This window comes from Ascidia mentula, chromosome 4 (assembly GCF_947561715.1).
Source record: "Ascidia mentula chromosome 4, kaAscMent1.1, whole genome shotgun sequence".
NCBI classification, from domain to species: domain Eukaryota; kingdom Metazoa; phylum Chordata; class Ascidiacea; order Phlebobranchia; family Ascidiidae; genus Ascidia; species Ascidia mentula.
This window is the reverse complement of record NC_138569.1, coordinates 3,580,918-3,604,757: the sequence shown is the minus strand read 5'-3', so window position 1 is coordinate 3,604,757 and position 23,840 is coordinate 3,580,918. Positions and strand designations below refer to the sequence as shown.

Genomic DNA, 23,840 nt, shown 5'->3' with positions numbered 1-23,840 from the left:
ACATTCCCTATGTGAAATTCAGTTTAGTGCCTAGGGCATTGTCACTAATGACACGTTTCAAAAACCCTGGCGCCTTTAATTGCTTTTTTATTGTGAAAGAGACAGCTTTGTTGGTTTTGTATTCTTAATCCACACAAACGCCTCTGGCACGTTTGCAAGTTGTGTACATGCAAAAAAGTTTGGGCGGCGCGGGTTTCGCTGTAGCGATATCGACGTATCAGACATTCACTCGTGATTGCTTGCTGGAGGCGGCAGCTGTAAGAGCAAGTTAAATTTAATCGACATTGCTGATAAGAAAACTATTTAATTTGTGCACTATGTCGGACGAAAAGCGAGTAGAAGAGGTAAGTTAAACACTTTTTAATGTATTGAAGTATTTTTGTCTAAAGATTTCGTATAAATGCAACGTAATGATGAACTTGCACTGCGCCACTGCCCACGTGCCACATAAGCGCATACTGCCACCGGCGCCATGATAATCGTCACTAGTTATTCATTAACTTTTGAGGAGTTTGAATGCTGAATGGCAAAATGTAATGCCATATAAAGTTGCAAAATGTAAAATAATCTGTTATCTAAACACATGCATAAAAGCACAAAGTCAAAATTCCTTGGTTCTAAATAAGGTGGATCAACAAGATGTGGTCGTAATTACCGAGTTTGTTGTTTGTTTTATGTAAGCTAACTTGCAAAATCCTCTTTCGACCACTTTCGGTTGTATCTTGCCTAAATTTTTCTTTCCATTAAATTGCAAACTCATTTCTTGATTTATGTGCCATTTATATTTATGACTTGGCAGGATTTATTGGCCGTGGCACTTGGCAAACAGCACTTGTTGAAGTATGACTATGAAATGATTACATTGCGTGTGAGCCAAAGTGTTCTTAAACATTGCATAACTTCTGTGTACAGTGCAGGGTAGTAAAAAGCTGTTGAAAATTTTCCATTAGGCAACCCTTGGTTAGTTAATACTTTATTTAATGAATAGCAAATAAAAAAATTACCAGAACACATAACATTGGATATGTCAAGGTGACAGTCCAACTTGTACAAAAAAATAGTTTGAGGAACATCAGTCCTTTGGTTATTTCTTTCTGTCAGTTTTGATTTATTTTGATGGGGTCGAATGCTTTACAGCAAAACTTGACATAGTTGTGTGAATTCTGACCCTGCAGTAAGCTTTAACAATTGCTTGAATTTTAAATTTTTTTTTGACATTTATGAACCTGGCTGTCAGTCAATTGAGCTATCCCTTGCTGTTTAATGGACATTCATTTTGTTTGGTGTTTGAGACAAATGTGGTCAAAATTGTATGTGTTTAAAGACATGTAGGAGTTGGGTGAATATCTAGTGCCATATCAAGCAACAAGATATACGGAAAAGGGCGACTTAAGTATTACACTCTTACCTTTGTATCTGCACGCGCGCGCTTAAGAGTTCCCTCTGAGTTGTCTCAGGTTGGGCATGAATTATTTAAAGTGTGAGTGGAAGCCAACTCGACGGTCATACGGCATCGGTTTCTTGTGAGTGACGTAACAACGTATAGTTGACGAAACGTCACTGAAAACAGCGACCTTCGCGGGCCGCTTTCCAATCAATCAGCCACGCTGCAGGCGCTCCAGTTCGTTTCCAGCAGTAAAATTCCATCAATCAATGAAGAAAAAATGTACCCAGCGTTCGACTGCCGTCCTCACGCCCTTGGTTTGTTGGGAGAAAATGCCCCCGGTGTTGCGTGCATCGGAATTTTACAACTAGCTTTCCGCGCTATATTTGTGCTTACGTTTTGCACCGTAGTACCATCAATACAATTCAGAATATCCTGAATTGCGAACCCAATTTACCGACCAACGCCTAAGTGTGAAGTTGTGAATCACAAGTACTCCGTGTCTTGTGATTGTATGACTCAAATACTGGTTTTCTAAGACGTTATCTACTTTCCTCTGTCAATTTGGAATGTTAAACTATATTGACGGTAACTTGCCACCTTAGACCGTTTTTAATTAAAAAGACAGATATGATGTGTTTTGTGTTAAATATCCGTAGTCACTTTTTGTGGACAGAACTGATTAACCTAATAAACGCAGGTACCATGTAGTTTGGTTGTTAAACACTTTTATAAACCAAGATTATTTGCTCGTTAAACAACCTTTGTCGTTCGCGTTTAATTTGGGCTAAAATGTACTGCTGTCTATGGCACCTACTAAAACGAATTTTGCGAGAAACAACGGCATGGTAAAGAAGGTTTCTTGTTCCTCCTTTGTTAACTCGGCAGGGCGACCGCAAAATTCGCGCTTTTGAGAGTGTGTGTTTGACTTTCTCATCCAAGCGTACGGGAATGCGGTCAATCCGTTCCCTCTGGATCACACACTTCACTGCTTCGACCTTTTGTGTGCAGACAAAATTAAACGCCCCAATTCACGACTTGCATCGTTAAATTTCCCTCCAACGCTGATAGAAGCACTCAAAGTCCGCCTTGGGATTTGCTTGCCTGGTCTGTAAATTAAATAAATGGTGTGCGCCAATAATATTTTAGAACCCGTTCGCTGTGTTTTATCAAACGATTCGTTGACATTCCTGTTGCCTAAGGGCAATCGCTATCCAATGGTTTGTGGTTAGGCCTTTGGAAAGCGCGGTCCGTTTATTGTTGCCTGTTTTGTGCGTCCTAGTTTTCAAATTATTTTTTGCCCCGGGAAAAATACTAAGTATCTTTTTGATTGGCACAAGCCCAATATCGTATCTCTGTATCTTCCAAGTCGCCGCGGGCGTTTTGCTGCCCTGTTGTGTTTTAAGTGTTTATCGATAGCCGTGTGGTAGATTGTCGTCGCGTGCAGTTGTTTCTTGTCATCCCTATTTCCATTCACAGACCCTGACCCATTTCCAGTTTTGTTTTGTCATTATTTCGTGCTTTCGGTTTGTATTTACCTGGTCGTGTTACAAAGATATGTTGTAATTAAGAAAACATCGTTGGTTAGCTTGCTGCTTTAAAAGTTTCCAGTACATTGTAAGATAAAATTCAAACAAATTCATGAATCGGCGTTTGTCCAATGTCACGAAGTTTTCTGCAACACCAATTCTTTGGTGGCAGTCAGCACAAAAAAGCCTGACTTAGCGTGTTCAACCATGCATGGCTTCACCTGCCCACGATAAAGTCACCCAAACAGTTCTGCATTCGACACATACTGAGCCGAAATTCAAAGGAAGTCTCATGTTACGATTGTAAGGATTACTTTGTTGTGTCCTGTAATGGTAAAAAGACTAACTGGTTCACTGTTTCAAGCAGGTTTTCTATGTATCGCAACATTGTGTTCGAAAAATACGTTTATGATTCTTTAAAGTTAAATAGTGACGACATACCCTAAAAAACATTTCTTTGTAACTATTTGTAGACCATCGAAAGAAACCAAGTTACTTATGGGAAATGTTGAAAAACTGATAGCGTTTGACTGTTTTTTTTGGGAAATTAAAAAGTATTTCCTTTTTTAATATCTTGGTGATTAACCTTGTTTTTTTACGTGAGAAGTCAATACATCAAGTGCAGACACAGTTACGGTAATTAAATTAAATTAACAATGTCATTGATCTTTATCATAATCGGCAATTGAACAAGCATAAACATTGAAAGTTTTAATTTGAAACCAAACAGACTGTTCCACAATTGGTGTTCGGTGGTAACGCTGCATTTTTGCGCGTTGGTTACGTGACCGCGACGCGCTGCCGGTGTCACGTGAACACTTACGCGTCGCGCATGACCGCTCAAGTACGCCGGGCTCGTTGATAAGCGCTGGCTGTAATTGAGCCGGGTGTTTTAGTTCAAGCACTTCGACTTTCTTTCCATACACGAAAAGTTGTTTCTGGCATTTATTTTTATCTTTTATTGAAACGTGATTGTTGTTCAACGCATTTGACAAACACCAGTTGTCAAACCAGAATGTTGCGTGTGCAATAAAATGTATCAGTTTAGTAGCATGTCGTTCTGTTGAATTCCTGTAAGCGTTGGTTCTCTTCTTCCGCCAACAGCACTGCTTCGTTTGTGCTAAAACTTAGCGCCCATAGGCGTCGCACGAGGTCGGCTATTGTTTCCAAAAACTGATAAGCATCCAAGCTATTTCCAGCTACCATTTACCAAGCTGCGTGGTTTGGCCCTCCAGAGAATTCAAACGTTCACTCCTGATATCGTATGGCGCGTGAGTCTCCCCGATAGTGTGTAATATCTGGTTACAGACCTTTTACTTAACAACTAAGGGTCGCGATTTGCTTTATGTCGTGACCACTAGTCCGTGACGGCCTCTCTCTGGACACGATCCAGTTTTGTTTGGCGGCCTTTTGACCGCTGTTTACTCGCAAACACTGACCTTAAAAGCTGTTTCTCTAGATGCAAGGTTTCTTTGTTTTCTAATTGTACCTTCAAGTAACTGTTTAACCTGTTTAATGTGTTGTTGAATCTATCACATGTTACGATGACACCATTACTTGACATTGTAGTTTAAATAATTAAGTTAGACCAGGGTTTTTTGAACTTAGGGGGATGTAACTTAAGGATCGCATAAAATCATTTTGGTTCATGAAGCTGCAATATCTCTCGGAATTTGCAATGGGTTATTCATTGTTTTCATGTTATTAATGTGTGAGTAATGGGTTTCCAGTCGTGCAAATTTTGTTCTGTAGTCACAGAGCAAAAACAAGTTTTGAAGTGTACAGACCAACCTCGTATTAGGCCATTAATAAAATATTTCCTTCTTTTCCACCCTGATCCAAAATGTTCAACAAATATTGTGTAACTTGGTGAAATGCGCTGGTTTTTCAACTCCCAATATGAAATCATTACTCTACTACAGGAACCATGGCAACTAATCATTTTAGTCATGGTGAATCAAACAGCTGTGTTAAAGACATTCACACAACACAAAATCAGTTTAGCGTAACGGTTGGTTGGAAACCAGCTTCGATTCTGTTACCGTAACTGGAGGTGAACTTTGTGCGTTAACCATGCTCTCTTCACTCATTCTGTCGTTTGTATTGCACGCGCTTGTCCAGCTAACGATCCACACATTGTAACGGCATTGGAGATGGGTCCCGACGCAGGACCTACGTCTTTTCGTCCTCAAATATTTATCCAGTAAATACATCGTGCACCGCGTCAGCAAAAAAAAAGCACGGGAGCTCGGCAACAGCTCAACAGAACACCTTGTGGCCTCGTAAAAATCCAACTACCTTCCTACTGCAGTTTAGTATTGTGTCAATGATGCTGCAAGGTCAAACACTCAGTATTTTGATTCACATTTAAGTTGAACTCTCGTTGGGAAACAACTTGAAAGACACCCAACGCTCCCAACTAAATGTGTGTCTAACACTGCGAATATTTTTTCCCAAATCAACTATTGAATTAATGTGAAGTTTGGTCTAATGGTAAAAAGCACTGGATTTTACGTGGTTGTGTGCATCCGGTAAAGTCATTGTGGGATCGCTTGAGGAATTTGTGGACTACACAAGACCTTTTTTTCGTCACTGCCTGTACGAATTTAATTGTTTTGTTCACTGATATTTCGCCTGATCAGAAGCAGCGTCAGAGTATTTCTGGCTGGATTTTTCGTGCCGACTGTGATCGCTTTCAATTTCATACTTGTCAATATCGGTGAATGTAAAGGGCGATATCAGCCATGCCCTACGATCGATGAGCGCACCACAATAATGGTGTTTCATAACTCTCACCCTCTCTGGAGATGCAAGTGTCGAATTCTGGCAGTCTGATGAGATTTCCTCATCGACCTAGTTGACTTATTGGAAATTCTGCTGTTTTCTCTCGGGAATTAAAGAGATACTATTTTCTGAACTTGCCAACACCTTGCTCGACCGACTGCACCCTTTTTGCTCTAATTAGTAACCGGAGATTTAGAGCCGTCAAAAGTATTACCGTAACAAATTTAAATATAAACACTTTATTTTAGGAACAAGCAAAACGTCGTGAAGAATGCAATGCCCCAAAACGTTACGTGATTGCGCATATGAACTAAAGTTTAGAGATCGTATATAACACGAAAAAATATACAAACTCACCCTACTTCGACAATCACTCACACACGTAATAGCAAATTAGATAAGGTCCCCTTAAATCTGTCATAAAACGGCGTGCGCGTAATTACTGCCTTTGTTGCGAGTTCAATTTGTTGACCTGGGTATCGGATCAATCAGGCCACAAAACTGCCTTTAGTTTCAGCAGCTAAACACTGCTACTGTTTGAAGTTTCAACTTGTTGTTTCGCCTCAGTTTTTGTAAGGTGCTAATATGAAATTGCAATTCGATTGGAGACAGAAAGTTTTCTCAGGAGCGTTATCGTTTTATGCCTGGAAAAGAGGGACCAAATATTTTACAGTCCTTAAGTGTTAGATTAAGTTGGCACTCGCTAGAAGCCGCAATTGTTCGTTCACCACTTTGCCGCATCATTTCCTGGCTGGTGTATTTTTTGCAGAAAAGTTGCGAAAAATTGTCACGTGCGGAAAAATTGCACGAACTCTGCAATGATGCAGAATTATCAAACTACTTTGTGTTGCTCAAATAACACTTTAAGGGACTAGATGGTGTTCGTGTCATAGCGCTATGGATAACAGAAAGCTCAACATAGAGCAGATTTAGAAGTGCAATTCGAATTGGTTGGAGATACTAAAGCACAACAGTCATATTTTCATACAGGATGCCAAAACTAGCCTAGGGTAGCAATGGCATAAGTATGTCGTGTTTGCTTGGAACACATGTGAGGTCGAAGGATGTTTACGTGGTACCGCATTCTGTTTGTCCACTATGTCCAGCGCAAATAGCTTGATTTACTTGCTTGCCCATATGTACGCGTTCAGTGATCCAACATTCCTCAAAAAAGGTTTAAAATCCATAAAACTCATAACGACAGCCTGTTTAAATTTATTTTGCTTTAATGGTCTATTCATTCCGAACTTTAGCCTTAATGTACGTAAATTATATGATGGCTGTGGAAAGGAATTTCGTGAAAAGTCCCCGAATGTAACCCAACAAAACCGAATTTCGTGTTAAACGTACAATTACTTACGTCACCTTGACAACACAGTGGAAAAAAACAGAACATTTACCGTGTGGACAAACGCTGCTAAACAACACGCTGTTAAGAAGTAAATGGAAGTCATTAAATTGCGCTGGTTAAAAATCGACCAATAAAGCGCCACAAACAAGGACGATAAATGGCTCTCGTTGGTTATGTGTTTGCCATAACCCGCCAAAAGCCGTTGCTGCACATTGCACAGTTCGCCTTCTGCTTGCCGCGTAGGTAATTATTAACTTTCATTTGGTTTCTTTTTTTCGCGATCAGTGGGGGCAACACCCTCCTGTCCAATCGTGGATTGCGAAGACCTATTTCGCAATATCTTCCGCGGCTAATAAGTCGCCGCGTAGTCTCATGTTGCGGATTAATATCGATTTCTTAACTTCGGGCGTATCTTTTGTTACGTCAACAATGGTGGTTCGGTGTTGTGCAAGATTGAGAAAGAACACTTTGCGTTATATTTTCACCTTACTTTTTGTATTCACACTTGTAAAATAAACAAACTATTTAAAACCGAAACATACTTCATGTTGTAGTTTTGTGCCAACCAATGCATAGATTTGCTCCATTGTTTCTTGAAAGAAAAACTGGATTTTGCTGTTTGTATTTGAGACCTTTGGTTTGTCTTGGGGTTTGCTGGGCAATAAATTCACAATTCTAACACAAATGCCAACCCCTAAACGAGGCGTTGGTTGGTCCGGCAAATCTGTCTGAATCCAAAAATCACCAATGTTGGGCCGATTTATAACTGCGTGCAAAGCGGATTACGGCTTGGAAACGCTTGCACTCAAGTGCAGCGCACATCTGCCACACAATGCACAAGCGCTTGGTGCGTATCGACCGGCCAGTAATTATGTTGCTCCGATACGTCAACGACGTTACTGCGTTAACAACCTCTGGCATTGTTGCCCCGATTTCCCACTGGCATTGCACTCAGTTGTGTTGCAGTGATTGGGAGAACGACGCAAGGGTCACCGTGCTTTTTCTGTTATTCCCACTTTAACTTGTCGACCGGTGAAAATGCTTATTCTCTTACTTGGGTCGTGAGGGGATGTATTGCGTTAGCGGTTGCATTAGTTACGAGGAACAGTGCAGGGCGCGTTGGATTGTGATGCGCACGTATATCTTTACAAGTGTTTTGTTGTGACTATTGAAGAAAAACATGCAGCTCGAATGTATCTTTCGTTTTTGTAACATTTTTAAGATTTAAGATCTTGTTTTACGTTCAAATGATTCTAGGATGCAGAATTTGTATTTAGTTAGAGGGTTTTGTATGCAATAGTAACCTAACGCTCAGGAACATCATAGAGGAAAATAAATTTCGAAATAAATGAAAACTATTCACATTAACGCATCATTAAGGACTGTGTTTTGCTTGCGTTGTAGCTATGAAGTAAAAATGGTGCTTTTTTACACAATTATTTTCGACTAAGGCACTAAGGCAGTAAAAAAAAAATTATTGCATCGATGTATTACCAGAATAGGGGTACTTCACGTTAAAGTAATTCTCCGCCAAGAGGACGAATATTTGAGCGTTGGCCTCATCGTTTCGTAGGTCATAACATGTGTAAAAAGCGTGTACATTCCTGTGTGCTCCCGATAAAGCGATTACGGTATTGCGCATTTGGATATCGTAGGTAAGTCTACTCATCATACAAGATTGCTGCCGACCCGCGACCTCTCTCTACGCCAAGGTCATTCGATCGGACTCATAGCGTTCGGAACAGATGGCGCTTACTTACCCACTAGTGGTGTAAGAGCACTAACTGTGCTGAATTGGGACGGTGTGGCCCTTCGTCTTATTTTCGGTGGAAAGTGTTGTTTGGACTGACGTAAAATTGTTAGGTCATTTGTTAATGTCAGCGGTTGGGAAATTTTCTGAATGAAAATAAACGCCTGTATTTCGTCCGTCGCCACACCACTGTTATGTATTTTTCTCCCGACTAAGACCAACTATTAAAACCTCACAAACGATGGAATCCAGTTCTAAAATCTAAGTGACGGAATTGTGTAACGGGCGCATACAGTAAGCAGAAGAACAAGACGAACATTCAGTACATTACAATAACCAAGAGAAACAGTTTCCCTGTCATCTGTTCGCTTTCTCCTAATCGTCCTTTTATACGCCAGTTAAGAAACGCTAACAAGGTCACAGTGGGGGGAGAGAATGGTTAGCACCAATCAAGATCCCTGGCTTTTAATGTCAGGCGGCAGAGTGTTAATTGGTGGAAATGGCAATACTTCCCATAAAGATCAATTTTGATGGTGTCCGATCGTGTGGTTGAAGGAAGAAAATGAAGTTCAAGCAAAAACTTGACTTTTAGTGGATTGACTTTTTAATTGCTTTTCGCGATTCCGCTGCGTTAAATTTATTTTTGTGAACATTCGTCCGATTTTTTAACCGCTGTTGATTTGAATATACAGTTTCCCCGCTTCTACGTCACAACTGTGCGTTAAATATTTAATGCCGCAAATCGTCCCCGCTCCATTACACCGGCTTTTAATTACGAGTGGTTCGGTTTCACTCCGCGATTTGCGCATTGTTTTTTCGCGAGTAATCGTCATTCATCCGCTTCGCCGCTTTGCGAATCGCGCAATTTGTTGTAAACTGGTATCCTCGTTCGCACAAAAAAGGTTATCGCCGAACGAACCAAAGCCTGTCCTTAATTACATGAGCTCCGTCTGTTCGTTGACCTAATCCTTGACCGATAGTAGGTTGACTCGCCCCTCGATATCGAGCTGTGAAGGCATTCGCTCCTACTGCCTCTCCTGGAGCTTCTGGCTTTTCTAGTGGTCGAAGCTGACGCGAGGGGCTTATTTCGTTTCAACCTAAATTTAGTATAAATAATAAATATAGATGTTGTAGTCTGGTAGTTTCAGGCTGTGGCACACTATGAGCCAGAATTTTGTCATGTTTTTTTTCTGATGCAGTTGGCAGTTGTAATGAAATTACACAGTCTAATGTGATTAGTCTTGTGATCTACTGTTTTTGTGGCAGCTGAAGTTGTTGTCAATTTTATGCTTAATAGACTTACCATAACTGTTTGTTTGTGTCAATTAGTCTTAAAATAGACATAGATGATCATTTGAAGCGCTCATATTTGTTAGTTGCCATTGTTAGTTCTGCTGCTGTCTTTTGTTTTGTATACAGTGCTGAAAAGATGTATTTTAGCTACTTACAGCAGATGGTCTCACAGTCTTTAGTAATAAGTTTACACATACTCTTGGAATATCTCGCAACCATCTGTTGCTTGAAATTAATTTAATATTTACGTCACTTAGTTTGCTTAAAAGCCTTGCTGCTGCATAACACTGTAACAATGCGGTCTAGCATTAGCAATGATAATGAATTTAATTCAGTGTTTTTATCAATGAATAATTGGTTTGTTGCAAGATTCCTTGACCCCTAGAAAACCCATCTTTGTGTCTGATTGTTTTTTGATAAACACTGATGATGCTTTTGTAGTGGAATATATTTGTCTTTAACCAAGAAAGCTGGCATATTTTAACCTGCTCACAAATGTTTCCATATTTTGTGTCTAAGACTATTTATTTTATTTCAGACGGCATTTAGGGAGCCAGATCCCGGCGAAACAGACGTTTTAGTAGTCGATAAGAACACGAAAAAGATGGGAGGTAAGAAAGGAAAGAAGGAAAAGAAGGATATGGATGACCTGAAGCGGGAGTTGGAGATGGACGAGCATCGCATCCCAATTGAGGAACTCTTCCAGAGAGTGAACTCCGACCCAGACAAGGTACAACAGTCATTTTCTATCCTGGAAAATTAATTTCTTATGCAAAATTCCACATTACAATTTTTCCTAAACTGGTACAAAAATGACAAAACCAGTTAAATTTTAGTGTGTTGTTTTTGTCAACTGCTTCTGACAATATCACTGTTCTTCATGCTTTTTTTTTTAAATAAATATACCCCCAAAAACATAGGAAATGCTACAAATATTCTGTGCATTAGGGCAATTTAATTACATTCCTTTCAAAAAAAATTGTAAAAGGGTTTGTAATATCAATCAAAATCGTTTTTTTTTATTTAGGGTCTAACCTCAGCTCAAGCAAAAGAGTACCTTGAAAGGGACGGCCCCAACAGCTTGACACCCCCTAAAACTACCCCGGAGTGGATCAAGTTTTGCAAGAACCTTTTTGGTGGCTTCTCAACTCTGCTGTGGATTGGTGCTATTCTCTGTTTTTTCACTTTTGGATTGGAATCATCGACCCTTGAATATCCAAACATGGACAATGTAAGTAAATCAATAAGTTTTTTTGCTGTAATTGATTTGATGTTGCTTGGTGTTTTTAATTAAAGTAGAATGTATTCGAAAAATGGTTGAAGGTACTTTTTTTCCATATTTAACACTACAAAAAATATTGTTTCTTTCGTGAAACGAAGACGAGTCTGTGAAGCATTTTGTAAAAAGAGTTGTGTTTTTGCTTTTAGCTCTACCTGGGTGTTGTGCTCGCTCTGGTCGTCATTGTCACCGGTTGTTTCCAGTATTACCAGGAATCGAAAAGCTCAAAAATCATGGAGTCCTTCAAGAACATGGTGCCCCAGGTAAGTTAATACTCCCTGATCCACTCCAAAAAAAAATTATGCAGGATTTCTTACAATCTGCTGTTTTCTCTTGCGTTTCAGTATGCCCTCGTCATTCGCAATGGTGAAAAATCTCAGATGTTGGCAGAAAATCTGGTTGTTGGAGACATTGTTGAAGTGAAAGGTGGTGACAGGATACCTGCTGATCTCAGGGTTATCTCTGCTCATGGAATGAAGGTATTATAAGCACTTATCCTATCAGAAGCTTTGCGAATTCTGGAAGTCAGTTCCCACCCTGTTGCAATTGCTCTGCAATTTCCACCTCTTATACTTTATTTCTTAAAAGGTGGAAAAATGTAATGCTTGTCAAATACTTTAAAATAAGTTTAAGGGTTTTTTCTCATCCATAAGAAAAAAAGATACTTTATTGTGACTTAACTTTATACAAACTGTTTGTAATACTTTCAAATTAAACGTGTAGCAACAAGCAGTGCTTGAGAGTTGTTTAAACATAGCTTGTTCGTTAGGTTGACAACTCTTCTCTGACTGGAGAATCGGAACCACAGAGTCGAGGACCTGACTGCACCAACGACAACCCAATTGAAACAAGGAACATCGCTTTCTTCTCCACTAACTGTGTTGAAGGTGTGATGATGATAATTAAAGGGATTTTAGCATAAAAATAAATTTGGAAAAGAAGTTAACAGATTTCTTATTCAATTTAATAAACATAATGTTAAACTGCCATATATAGTGATATGACTATAAACTGTTAAATAATTTTACTTTTTATAAGTATATTGATATAAATGTTAAGAAAGAGAATAAGTGACCTTAAGCGAGAAAAATTATGAGAAGAAGCAGTGACAGCATTGCAGGAAGCAAATGAGGAACAATTTAAGTTTTAGGCATAACGTAGCACCTACATTTTTTGAGTCAAAGACTAGCAAGATGCATAAGTTTCATTTATTAACACATGTTAAAACATAGAATTGCAGTTTTATAGCAAAGCTACATAAACATGTTCAAAATATTCATTAGTAATTGAAGAATGTTTATTTGTTACCTGCCATCTGTATTGCGTTCAGTTCATGTAGAAAGTCACTGTGTCACAGGGACTGCCATAGGCATGGTGGTGCGCTGTGGTGATCATACTGTTATGGGAAGAATAGCATCCCTTGCTTCTGGATTGGAAATTGGGATGACACCCATCGCTAGGGAGATTCACCACTTCATTGTCATGATTTCATGTAATTAGAGTTTTTGTAGCTTTGTCAAGGAAAGCTTTATGAGTACGTGATACTAGTTAGTTTAAAATACCTTTCAAAGCAAAGGTGTATATTTTGTTTTTTCACCAGGAGAATGAATAGATCTGTAGTTTAACAGGGAGTTACTCAATGTAAGGTATTTTAAGTGAGTGAGTATTTGGGGGAAAAACAGGTGAACAATTGTTTTCAGAAGTGCAGATGCTTATGGTGCCAAAAAGATACTGGTATTCATTAAGCCACAGTGAACATAGTATTCACCCTTCAGAATGCTGATAGAAAATGTAGTATTTGAGCAAAAGGAATTTCCCGAGGTCTGCAGTAAGAGTAACTTGCAAGAATTGCAAAACCCATTCATGTTAAATGTTTTTAAGCTCCAGATATGCTTAATTACAAATTACAATTAATTCATGGCCAATAAAACCACAAATTAATAATATTGTAGCCATAACATGTTGCTCTCGATGAAATTCTAGGTTCTGCAAGGGGCATTGTTATCAAATGTGGTGACAATACTGTGATGGGTAGAATTGCCTCATTGGCTTCTGGTCTTGAAGTTGGCGACACCCCCATTGCCAAAGAAATCGAGCATTTTATCCATATCATATCAGGTATTGCCGCCACACAGTTGGCTGGCTTGCTGCTTTACTGCACCCTGGTTGGCTGAAATCGGTGGCTTACATCAAATTTAATTTAGTTTGGAAACTAATGCTTGCATTCACTTTCCTCCCCTCACCTTCATTCCATGAACTTTTCTGGTGATATTTTTAGTTTTTTAATTTATTTTTCATTTTTTGGTGGATTTTTGATTTCTTTCTTCTTCCTGAACTGTCTGCTTTTTAGCTGTTATTGGAAGGAAGCAATGTAGTGTATGCAGGAAATATTACAGAAGACATTCATACTATTCAGTGTTAGACAGTTCGTGGAGTCGAGAGTCAGTTAATGGCAAACAATATGCACAACACAAACGAGTGTAAAGCAGTCATTTTGTGATTATCGTAATGACTACGAAAGGGTCATTGTCGTCCAAAGTAATATCCACTCACGACAAGTTACTAAAGCCTTCTCTGCGATTGCAAACAGGATCCGCTCGTAGCGTTGTCATAAAAACTGGCGACGATACAGTGATGGGACGCATCGCCAACCTTACTTCAGGAATTCAGAGCGGAAAAACGCCCATAGCCAATGAGATCGAGCACTTTATTCACGTGATATCAGGTTTATACTTTGAGAGTCCCCGTCCGAACGTGCCGTGTGCAGAAAAGTTGTCCGTCCTACCAAGTTTTGTGTGAACGTTAGTTTGTGTCCGTTCGTCCGTACCCAGGTTTCTCCGCAGTTCTCTGTCTTTTCTTCTTTCTCACACTTGCATGTGGTGTGTGTAACCTAATGTGCATGAGAAATAGTTAATTTGTATATTGCATAGCTAATTTGCATGATACATAACTATAGTAAAAAGTAATGTTAAACCACGTCCCAAAAACATGTTTCGTTGTTGTGTTAAAACTGCCGCATTTGCTTCGTAGCGAAATTCGTAAAATCATGCATTCGTCCCAAAACATGTCATCCTGATGGACAAACGCACCATGCTAGTCTGGCGTTGTGATCATCCGAAATATAAAGCAGTTGCTCCCGTGGCACCCAATTACTGATAATAAAGTTTATTGGCATTTCCAGTGCACTTCACCGTCCAGCGTTTTTATCGAGCTTCTAAACCCGTCCCAATACACTGGCATTTAAACTTAAAAGGCGGCCTTTAAATTATTCATAATCACCACGAGAGAGGCTTAGCGTGTAATGGAGAGGCATCGAGAGTGTAATTCATTTGTCTATTCGTTGTTAGAAGCAGTGATCGCAACAATAACTTCGCTGCGTGACACTGGCATTTATATAGACTTTTATTACTGCATGGCATGCTTGGAGCAAAAAGTGCTGAATGCTCAGTGGTTCACCGTAAGCATCTGCTTTCTGTCAATGTTGCTTTGTTGTTTTGTCTGTGCTGCGCCTGTAAAATTAAGATAAAAATTGCTCTAAATATCGGTTAAATACAGTAAAAACATGCATGCTTGAAACCGTGTTTTTGTGTTTTCAAAATGGTTATTTGTTTTTGCGTAAACCTGCTTAAAATAACCCATCCTCGCCCCCAGGGGTCGCCGTATTCTTGGGAGTCACCTTCTTCATCATCTCACTCGTCCTCCATTACTCTCCTCTGGAGGCTGTTGTGTTCCTCATCGGCATTATCGTCGCCAACGTCCCTGAGGGTCTTCTCGCCACTGTCACTGTAAGTAGCGTTTTGTGGCAAGCTCAACAGACTACAGCTGTTGATAACGATTCCCCACTTTCTTGCAGCTTATGGAGTACTGTGACTGCAGGTTTCCATAGTTTAATGTTGAATAGTTTAATACCGTAGCGGGTTTAAATACGCTGCTACATCAGCGTTTCATACACATCTTGGTGAGATAGCTGCGTGTAGGACGTTTACCTTAAACACGGGGGTGTGCCAAAATTTTAATGAGAATCCGTGCCAAAATGTTTTTCACAATCCGGTAGCTTTCCACGCCTTGTTAAGTAATTGCTCGTACCCAACGATGATCGGGTGCAATGATAAGGATATATAGTAAATATGCCCTAACAGTGTAATGTGATACGTATGTCATGCCCAATTTGACACGTGGTTCCTGTTTTGCGCACCCTGCAAAAGCTATTGGTACCGAGGATTTTAATACACTAACCATCTCCTTCTGCACCGTATTCTATAGTTTTAACCCAAGTATAACAGCATGTTAAAAATGTAATCACTAATTACAAATTCTTGCAAATAACATCGTTTTTGTGCCATTTTAGGTATGTCTCACACTTACGGCAAAGAGAATGGCGCGCAAGAATTGCCTGGTGAAGAACTTGGAAGCCGTCGAAACTCTTGGATCAACTTCCACCATCTGCTCAGATAAGACTGGAACCCTCACCCAGAACAGAATGACGGTCGCTCACATGTGGTTCGATAACACCATCGTTGAAGCCGACACCACTGAAGACCAATCTGGTAATTATTTTTTAAGTAGAATTTTGTTGTTTATGACCTTACAATTGTAAAAAGAGATTTATTTGCGTCAAAAATCCTGCTTGGGTCGTGTTTGGGTGTAATTCATTATTAATATAAGTGTATTTGCCCCAAATCTTAACCACGAATTCCGTTACAGGTCATGCGTTTGACGCAAAATCTGAAACCTGGTTTGCTCTGTCGAGGGTCGCCCTTCTGTGCAACCGCGCTAACTTTCTGCAAGGCCAAGACAGCGTACCTGTGCTTAAAAGGGATACCGCTGGTGAGTGAAAAGAAACGTTTTATGGTCCAACACTAAAACATTACTGACCAAAAAATATTTTTAGTTACTTTCCGCTCGCATGGCCTTCATTTCAGTTGATTTACATTTGAATTATAATCTTTCACTAAACGCTATCTTTTTCCATCCGCCAGGTGACGCTTCTGAGTCTGCCCTGTTGAAGTGCGTCGAGCTCTCACTCGGGGATATTGAAAACAAGCGCAAGCGCAACGCCAAGATTGCCGAGATTCCGTTCAACTCCATGAACAAATACCAGGTACCGACGCAGACAAGGGACCCGTTGTCGCTCGAACCTCGCCAGTGTTTGTTAACATAAGGAGTATTTGCATTTTACCTCAGTTTGTCTCGGTACAATTTCTGCGCGTTATGTTTTACTGGTTTCTGTTTACCCACAACCTTACAGTAGCTGCGTATAGCAGATTTAGGCACTTCGTCTGGGTGAAAATACTGTAATGTATTATAAAACTCATCAGCATAACCAGGATTCGAATCCCGGTGTGGTAAAAAACTTACCGCACTCCTCTTATTAGATTGTGTTAGTCCATAACTTCACAGTAACTTGCTGTTCACAGCAAAGTCGTTTGAATTTCTCACTAAACTCGACGTTTTTCAGGTTTCCATCCACGAGACCGACGACGCCAACGACCCGCGTTACCTGCTCGTCATCAAGGGCGCGCCAGAGCGCATCTTGGATCGTTGCAACAAGATCATGAACAAAGGAAAGATCGAAGATATGTCGGAGGAGTGGAAGGCAGACTTCGAGTCGGCTTACCTCGAACTCGGTGGACTCGGAGAGAGAGTTCTCGGTAAGCGAGTAGTGTAGAACATGCCTTGTTACGTCATAAACAGATAGCGCCTGTGTGGCGAGGCGCGATAAAAAGCGTTTGATTGATTCTGGGTAACGGTGATGGTGGACATGTTAATGATGTTTCGCCTCCATATGTAAGTTTCAAACTGTTATATTAACTTTGTTTGGTAATAAATCAGATTTGGTACAATCCAATCAATTCAAACACTGTTTTCGACGTTTGTGCTAACGTTGTTTATTCAATTTTTAAGGATTTGCCCACGAATACTTGCCCACCGACCAATTTCCACCCGGCTTCAAGTTCGACACTGATGACGTCAACTTTCCTCTGGAGAATCTCACTTTCGTCGGTCTCATGTCCATGATCGATCCTCCGAGAGCTGCAGTACCCGACGCCGTCGGAAAGTGCAGAAGCGCTGGAATTAAGGTAATATCTCCTTACAAAATGTTGCACTTCTATTAAATAGGATTCGTTTAACTGCCATTGTCGCATTTTTTATTATTGTGACTACATAATCATTGTTATTACTTCACACAGGTTATCATGGTAACAGGCGATCATCCAATCACAGCCAAGGCTATTGCAAAGGGTGTTGGAATCATTTCGGAAGGCAACGAGACGGTTGAAGACATCGCAGCTCGACTTAACATCTCTGTTGACGAGGTTGACCCGAGGTAAGAGATGGCGATATCCAGAGGTTGAGGGTTAGAATCCCGCCCAGCGCAGATGCTTAATTGTGTTGTTTTTTGTTTATCCAGACAAGCCAAGGCTGCTGTCGTTCACGGATCGTCGCTGCGAACCATCACCGAGGAACAATTGGACGACATTGTCAAGTACCACACAGAAATCGTATTCGCCAGGACTTCCCCGCAACAAAAACTGATTATTGTTGAGAGTTGTCAGCGCCAGGTAAAATGACAAAAACAATGACTACAATTTTGCACTTGTTATCGATTTGGCATTTTCCTTTATATGCGCTTTTATTGCATCACAGGGAGCTATTGTTGCTGTGACTGGTGACGGTGTGAACGATTCTCCCGCCCTGAAACGTGCCGACATCGGTGTTGCCATGGGAATCGCCGGAAGTGACGTATCGAAACAAGCTGCCGACATGATTCTGTTGGATGACAACTTCGCTTCAATTGTCACCGGCGTTGAAGAAGGTGAGGAAATCGTTTTTAGGTCGTCTGCAAACTGAAAACTTCGATTTCTAAATTGAAAACCATCGCAGGACGATTGATTTTCGACAACTTGAAGAAGTCGATCGCGTACACCCTGACCTCCAACATCCCAGAGATCACTCCTTTCCTCATTTTCATCATGGCCAATGTCCCTCTGCCTCTCGGAACTGTCACCATCCTCTGCATCGATCTTGGAACCGATTTGGTGAGTAATTATGACGTCACAATGCCATGCATTTGTCGTTTGTAATGTTATACCTTGGTGTGCGTAAATGAACTTGTTTCTTTGTGTTTTATATGACATTTTAGGTGTTGCTTGCAAGAAAACAATTAAAATAACGTTGTTTTGAATTTCAGCTTCCCGCAATTTCCCTCGCTTACGAACAAGCCGAGAGTGACATCATGAAGCGTCAACCACGTGACCCAGTACGTGATCGTTTGGTGAACGAGCGTCTCATCTCGCTGGCATACGGACAAATCGGTGGGTGTTTTTCTGAATATTTGCCTTTCGTTTAAACAAAGACTGGATATTTTCAGTTTTTTGAATTAGATTAGTTTTAAACCAAAATTGCTTTTACAATTCCGCTAAGTTTTATTACAATATCGGTGTTTTGCCCAAACTCCAATTAGACAACTAGAATTATTAAGTTATCCAACATTGTCTATTGGTCAAACTTGCTCTAGCGAAATTTGTCATGAAAACAATACTGACTAATCACGGCGTGATGCATCACAGGTATGATCCAAGCCCTCGCCGGCTTCGTGAACTACTTCGTGATCATGATGATGAACGGATTCAAACCAGACCTTCTGCTGGGACTCCGTGTGCCTTGGGATGACCGATCTCTCGATGATTTGGTGGATTCGTACGGACAAGAATGGGTAAGTGGAGAATTTAAATCCGTTTGACCTTGGGAAAGGATGCCAAGGTCACCTGACCCCACGTGGTGCCTGTTTACCAAAGATAGATATGTTGGTGCTATTTGTTACCTTAACATCATTATCTAGGATATAAATCACTTTGACCTTGAGTAAAGCATTCAAGGACAAAATACCACGTGTGCTGGTTTTCTAAATTGTTCTTTTGGCTTGTTGATGCCCTTGAGCGCCTGTCTGCCAGTGTAATAATTTGAAACATTTACTTTAATTTTGTGTATTGTTTTACAGTCTTACGGACAGAGGAAGATCATTGAGTTCACTTGCCACACTGCTTTCTTCACTTCCATCGTGATCGTGCAGTGGGCCGATTTGTTGATCAGTAAGACCAGGAGGCTCTCTATCTTCCAACAGGGAATGAGGTAACACACCCTTTTCTGTTATTAGAAGGAATCTAAATATTTTTGTATACACGATTATGGCAAATGTATGTTTCTTTAAAAGTTAATGATTGAAAATTTCAACCTTTTCTTTTGCAAAGCACCCCACCTAGGCACTGTTTTTTAAAATAAATTACTACTGATGTTGCTCTTCTGGCAATAAAAATGTATAAAATTGACGTTTCAGCCACCATGCAGCAGCCTTCATTGTCTTTAAACGCGTTCATAAAATTCGGAAACACAAGTGTGATAGTTATTTTTATTCAACATTTTCTACACCCACAGGAACAAGGTGCTGATTGCCGGTTTGTTTGAGGAAACCGCTCTGGCGACTTTCCTCTCCTATTGCCCAGGAATGGACGCAGCTCTTCGTATGTACCCTCTCGAGTGGGAATGGTGGCTTGTGCCAATGCCCTTCTCCCTTATCATCTGGCTGTACGACGAGGGAAGGAAGTATCTCATTCGTCGTTACCCAGGAGGTGTGTCCCGGGCTCGACCAATCGCGTTCGAGCTTTTTTTAATGTTTTTTTGATTGGTTAATAGGCATCGTGAATGTAACCATAGTGTAGTCAACAAAAACAAATTGTTAACCTGGAAGTTTAAGCGGGGGCCCATTTGACCCTATTCTGGCTACACCAACAGTAGTAATCTCTCTCTCGTCTAACCTTGTTCACCTCAGGGTAGTTTAATTAAAATTCTGCAATTATGCCTGAATTTTGTTTAATCTTTGTTTATTTCTTTGCAGGTTGGGCCGAAAGCGAGACCTACTATTAACGTCAAAAATATGGAAAAAATTAGTGCTTACTTATGGTACGTCACACACACAGTCGACCCGCGCGCGATTACTAAGCAAAATATTTTAATTGTTCCGCGTTTCCACCCCCTTTTTTAACCCCCAAAATTACCCCTCGCCCCATCTGTGGAAAACTACAATGTGTGCTTTTTTAGAGCAATGGCGTTGTCGTCATCCGTATTTATCTAATTTAAGACGTGGCCAGTATGACGTAACAGTCGTGCTTGTGTGTTAACAATGTGTGCTTGTTGTCCTTTTATTTGAACTTTTTCGAATTGTTTTTGTGTCGTTTATTACGTCACAGTAAGTGCTCGAGTGTCGGTGTGTGTGTGTGCGCGCGCAAAAACTAAAACGCCGGTTTCGCGACGTAACAATCACCAGTTGTTACGTCGATACACAGTTGGTTATTTATGCTTGGCAAGCCCTCCCCCCACTCGATCTGCAGCGTTGGATGAAAATAAACAATAGTTGATTAAAATGTGTGCGTTTTTCGAAGAAACGAACAGTCGGGTTCGAGTCGGCCATGGCCAAAACAGGGTGATGGATTAAGACTTACAGGATATTTACTCTTCCAGAAATTCCCCAAAAGCCCAACTTTACGATAAATTAGCATTGAAAACTGAAAATAGGCTTTGGCCACCAGGTATAATAAAGGAATACGAATCTGACGTTCTTCTGGTGAAAAACAAGAAATACACCTTTTGTTTAAAAAAGATTGTATTTTCTGACGTTTCGCCTGTACGAACAACTGGTCTTTTTCAGAGAATTAAACAAACACAGTAGCGAACCCAAAGGCAAAGATATTAAGCGACGAATAAGTACAAAAGTGCGCAACAGCTAAAACACAGCTGGACATAAATCAATGGACAACATCAATCACGGGTCAAACGGCCAAACATGGGAAACAAAAGTCAAGAATGGTTACGGGCAATGCGAATTGCGGAACACGGGCGAATGTACTTTTCCATCACTACGATTTGACACATTAGGTAGCGAATTAATATATTAATTTTCCACAACCAACCGTTTTGCCAAAATTGTTTCTTGTTTTAATACTTCTGCTTCCTTCCAATTGATACGGTGGGCGGTGTCAAGCATGTGGGTACATAGAGCAGATTTATTGGGTTCCATGTTGCGGCTGCCTTGTGTTCTTTAATGCGGGTCGTTAACTTGCGTTTAGTCTGGCAAATATACACTGTGTTACAATTAAGGCAAGGTATTAAGTAAACTACACCGGTCATTTGAAGCATGAAAATACGGTCTTTAGGTTTGGGAAACATATTTTCTAAAGTTCACAACGGTTTCAGAGCAACTTTCACTTCAGTGGCGCTGAGTATTCTTGATATCCGCTCTGAAACTCCCTGTACATATGCTGGTATGGAAGTGAATGCTGCGTATGTTTGTGTGGGTTGATTGTGTGTGTGGGGTGTGAGATTTTAGTTAAGTGGGAAATTTGTTTAGTTTTAAGACGTTTCGAATGTGTTTGCGTTGAACCCTCCGAGTGTGTGGATCGTCAATATGTGTAATTTTCTGTTATATAATGTTCTGACCACAGTGAGTTTTTGATGTTTCGGATGGTGTGAGGTGTATTGTAGGTAGCGGTTTGTGTGTGTGGGCTTGTAAAAATGGAGGTGGTGAGTTTCCCGTCCGGTTTTGCAGTGACATTTACGTCCAAGAATGATAAACTCTGTTGTGCCTTATGGGTAAACTTATAGAAGGTTTGATATTGTTTATGTGACTATGAAACTCTTTCGCTATGATGACGTACGTGTTTAGAAGGAAGCTAGAGCGGTTTGCTCAATTTGTTCCATTGTAATGTTGGCCAAAACCGGTGAAATAGGAGAGCCCATAGGGGTGCCAAAAATACAATATTTTTCAAACAAAAGGTGTATATTTGTGGTTTTTCACCAGAAGAACGTCAGATTCGTATTTCGGAAATTAGCATGTCAATTAATTGGACTGATAAAAATGCAATAAAAAACTAAGACGGGCAAGTGGATATCCAAAGTTTTCTTGAAAATTTCATATAAAATGAGACGATTTTGCACTAACATTGTTTCGCAATCAGGCCATTGCAGGCGTGCATGTGACCGGCTACGACATAATATCCGCCAGTGACGTCACCATGCGTAACTGCACGCTCTGCTCGGGAAATGCCGGTGTGACAATATTGATAGAGACAGTAAGCTGCTGATGAGATGGCTACGATGTCAGTTGTTTTTAGTCTGGAGCTGCGCTCGCTTTTCTTTTAAAACTTTTTGAAGAGGTTGTTTAAAAAGTAAGCTGCCTGTCACATGTAAAATTGATCACAGACCTATCTTAAAAGTATTACAAAAATGGCTAAAAAATACATTTTAAAATAGTTGGACAACACAGAAACTTAAGGGATTTTGCTGAAGACATTGCTTAGTGCTTTTAGAAAATTTTAGTGTGTCTTCATGCAATCAAACTGTTACTATAGAGATGAAACAGCAATTTATCAAGAGCTAATCAGTGAGATCACCAGTCGTTTGACTAAAAGCTAGTCGACTGTACAGTTGTTTACAGATTTGATAGCGCAGGATGTTACGCTGCTTTGAGTCCAGGACATGACGTCGCAGGTTAAGTTTAATAAAATAATTACCTTGAAAACCACGCAACAGGTAAAACTGTATAAGTCTACAATGTAAAATGATTAGCAAAAAAGTTTGGCTTTGGATAAGTAGCCAGGTTTCATTATGTAGGCTATGCAGACTAATTTATGTGATTTGTGTGTTCATTTTCCTGAATGCAGGCTAATTCTATTACGTTAAAGGAACTTTTGAATGATAAAAGTGTTTGTGCAATGCAGTGCGTTTAATCCTCTGTGTAGTTGGGCGTGACTGGATTGAAAGTTAAAGAGGGCAGCAGTGTAAGCTAACCGCCGCCAATTATGACTTGGCAATTGCGTAATAATGATGACAAGGAGAGTTAAGGCAACATAACTGGATGATTCACTTCCGTTTTATTCAAAAGTGACGCGTATTTCTGACTCTTTTGTGTTGTTGTTTGACTAAATGTATAGCAGTGCTGCTGGTAGGTGCTGTTTTCGATTCGCTTACATATTTTGATCAGCGCTCAATTTGAAGAGAAATGAACAGGCGTGAATCGTTGTGTGAATGAAAAGTAATAGAAAATCCTTCTGGGTTCTGAGTCGTGCCCGGCATAATACCTTATTCCAACAATAAATGTTGGAAAACCCTTTCATGGAGCGACTGAATTCTGATACCTGCCCGAATTTGCTACACTTTTTCATATCTTTAATTCAACCATTTAGAATTTATATCATTATTGGTGAATAACTGACATACAAAGGAAAGTACATTTACATATGCATTTACTGCCTATTGCTTAGTAACTATATAATTACATATTTGTTACTCAGTGCTAGAAATGAAGAGTTGATTGTGATTGTGCTAGAATTTGCAAATGCCTGGTAGATAGAGTCACGTTACCAAAACACGAGCGGGCGTGCCAGAATATCTGCTGAACGAATATCTAAAAAGTA

At 40.2% G+C, this 23,840-nt stretch overlaps 1 protein-coding gene across 1 annotated transcript; it reads left to right on the top strand.

The window, feature by feature from the left end:
* Positions 1–206: 206 nt before the first annotated feature.
* Positions 207–20,786, top strand: LOC145897087 (sodium/potassium-transporting ATPase subunit alpha-3-like). Its single transcript, XM_082985259.1, has 22 exons — positions 207–344; positions 10,630–10,821; positions 11,119–11,322; positions 11,520–11,633; positions 11,715–11,849; positions 12,140–12,257; positions 13,354–13,488; positions 15,022–15,155; positions 15,719–15,917; positions 16,075–16,197; positions 16,350–16,471; positions 16,829–17,021; positions 17,275–17,450; positions 17,562–17,698; positions 17,783–17,933; positions 18,019–18,187; positions 18,256–18,410; positions 18,563–18,686; positions 18,942–19,087; positions 19,373–19,503; positions 19,807–20,000; positions 20,267–20,786. The coding sequence occupies exons 1-22, from the start codon at positions 318–320 to the stop codon at positions 20,293–20,295; spliced, it is 3,108 nt and encodes a 1,035-aa protein (XP_082841385.1). The 5' UTR covers positions 207–317; the 3' UTR covers positions 20,296–20,786.
* The last annotated feature ends 3,054 nt before the right edge of the window (positions 20,787–23,840 follow it).